The 2,478-nt window shown below is 62.9% G+C and overlaps 1 protein-coding gene across 1 annotated transcript in view; it reads left to right on the top strand.

The window, feature by feature from the left end:
• Positions 1-607: 607 nt before the first annotated feature.
• NKX3-1 (NK3 homeobox 1) overlaps positions 608-2,478 on the top strand; it is a 2,361-nt gene continuing 490 nt past the window's right edge. The window contains exon 1 of the mRNA XM_026081688.1: positions 608-877. Coding sequence (XP_025937473.1) covers positions 608-877 — 270 coding nt within the window. The remainder of the gene's footprint in view (positions 878-2,478) is intronic.

Below are 2,478 nucleotides of genomic sequence, written 5' to 3'. Positions count from 1 at the left end.
ATGAGGTTGTCTTTAACTTCCTTTTCTCATTTCTAAATGAACTGGAAGTTCAAAGTGAAAGCTTTGGAAGGAAACCCTCAAAACAGACAAAAATAAGCTTTTTCCTCATTTTTCCCCCCTGAAAACCCAGCACTCCCCAAGGAGCTCCAGGGCTGGCCCCGGGCACATGCGGCATTTCCACGGCTAGGAGCAAGCAGTGCGCCAGCCATCCAGGGCTGGCGGACGGATCCAGCCTCCCTCGGACAGCATCGTTCCCGAGGGGAATGCCGCCCCTGGTGCCCTGAAATCCCCGCATGCCGGAGGAGCCGAGCCGGCTCAGGGACATTGCCAGGAGCGCAGGTGCTCCGGGGGGAGCTGGCGGCAGCTGGGATTCACGAAGCCGCGGGGCCGGCCGGAGCGTCGCGGGACACGGGGCCGAGCCGGCTCCGCAGCGGGATGGGGAAGCGGGAGCGGGGCAGCCCCCGGAGCGGCGCCGGCGGCGCAGGGCGTAGACGCCCGCCGGGATCTCCAATCAGGCCCGGGAGGCTTGGCTGCCGGCCGTATAAACGCGGCGCCGGGCAGGCAGGCAGCCAGAGCGAGGAGGAGGAGGAGGAGGAGGAGGGGGAGGATGAGCGCCGGGGTGCTGCCTCCGGGGAGGCCGGGAGCCCCCGGCAGCGCCGAGGCGGCGGGAGCCCGGCGGCGCCCCGGCACGAGCCCCCCGCGGGGCCGGCAGAGCCTGCCCGTCCTCTCCCGGCCCCTGACATCCTTCCTCATCCAAGACATCCTGCGGGACGGAGCCGAGCGGCGGCGGCCGGCCGAGAGCCGGGGCGGCGGGGAGCCGGGGGCGCCCGGGGGGCCCCAGCGCCGCTCGGCCCCCAGCGGTACCCCACACCCCGAGGTGGCATCGCCGCCCCGCCAGCCCCGTGCAGGTAAGGGCGGCCTCCGCCGGCGCGGTTACTCCCGGTCCCCTCTCATCCCGGAGGGGCGCAAGCTCGGAGAAGCAGTTGCTCCCGTCTTTCCGGCAGCCTCCGGCACGGCGGCGGTGCTTCAAGCGGCTCCGCGTTGCGTTCGCGCCCTTCGCAGCGGGGCCGCTCTGCACCTCGCTGCGGCACCGCGCGTCGCGGGTGCAAACCCGCTCCGGGATTTATTAGTCTTTCCAGCACGGAACTGCTAAATTTGATGGGCAGAGTAACATCCCAGTGCAGAACCAACCTACCGGGAAATCGTGCTCGGAAGCAACTCGTTGGCTGGCGCCTCCCGCGTGCCGAGTGCCGGAGCGCGGGCAGAGCCGCGGGCTGGACCGGCAGCTCCCGCCCGTCCCGCGCAAACGGGCCCCGCGCCGGCCGAGAGCCGGGCCGAGCGCTCCAGCGCCTGGCTCGCGCTCGCGAACGGGGACCCTGCCAGGGGAATTTTGGCTCTGCGTTTCCATGCTATTAAAAGAAGCCTCTGCGCAGAGCAAATTCGGAAACTTTCACCGGGCCGGTTAGTAAGAAAGTCATTAAACCCCAGAAACCTTCCAGAAGGGCAGCTGGTGCAGAGCAGCGCAGCTCCGGGGATTTCGGCTCCCAGGGCTGGGATGATTTACCCGAGCTGGGAATTAAGCCCATTGTTTCCATCACGAGCGTTATGTTCGCATCTTAAGAAAATACACTAAGAAATGACTGAAGAAGGAATTGGCCTATTTCCATAGCAAGCTGAGTAACACACAAAAAGGAACTAACTGCGTATATAAATTGACTTAAGAAGTTTCAATAGTTGCAGGTGACACTTCCCGGGGGGAGGAAGAACGCTTCAACTTGTAGCTTTGATCCTCTAAGACACCTTTCAGGCTGTGGTTTTTAGTGAAAAGAGCCGAAAGCCGAAAAACGCCGGTGACTCATTAGCCTCGCCGCGCTCCGAGCGAGCCGTGAGCGCTCAGCGCCTTTCGGGATCGCAGCTCGAGAGACCGAGCCCTGGGAAAGGAGCTTGAGGCCAACACTGTGCTGCTGCTTTGCCGCTCCGGCTGTGATCCGAGTCCGGCTCTGCAGCTGGAGGGGATACAGCAGAGGCAGCCCTGAAGATCCCAAAACCTCGAGACAGTGCCCGAAACTCGGCATTGCCGAGCGGTCGGGAACAAGCGGGAAGGGGGGATTCGCTTCCAGTGCTTTCTAATTGCAGGCTGCTTTGAGCTGCGCTGATTTTACATTTCCGAGCTATAGCTTAAGGATAGAAAGATGCTTTCTGGGGAGGCCGGGATTTCCCCGGCGGCTTTGCAAGGACGTGCCCGGTGTCGCAAGCCCTGCGGCAAAACCCGCAGGAGCTGCCGGTGCCGCAACGCCCCTAGCAGCGCTTGGAGGTGTCGGCAGAGCTCACCGGCATCGCAAAACGTCCCTCGCGGTGTGTTTTGTTCCCTAAATACGTGCTTATATGAATTAGGAAATCTGTGATATTAGGAAGAAAAAAGAAACTTATACGTCTTGAAGGCAGCGCGCCACTAAATAAGAAGGTCTGCAGGGCAAC

Source organism: Apteryx rowi, unplaced genomic scaffold, assembly GCF_003343035.1.
Source record: "Apteryx rowi isolate R43461 unplaced genomic scaffold, aptRow1 scaffold_56, whole genome shotgun sequence".
In the NCBI taxonomy this organism is placed as follows: domain Eukaryota; kingdom Metazoa; phylum Chordata; class Aves; order Apterygiformes; family Apterygidae; genus Apteryx; species Apteryx rowi.
This window is presented reverse-complemented; position numbering and strand designations above follow the sequence as displayed.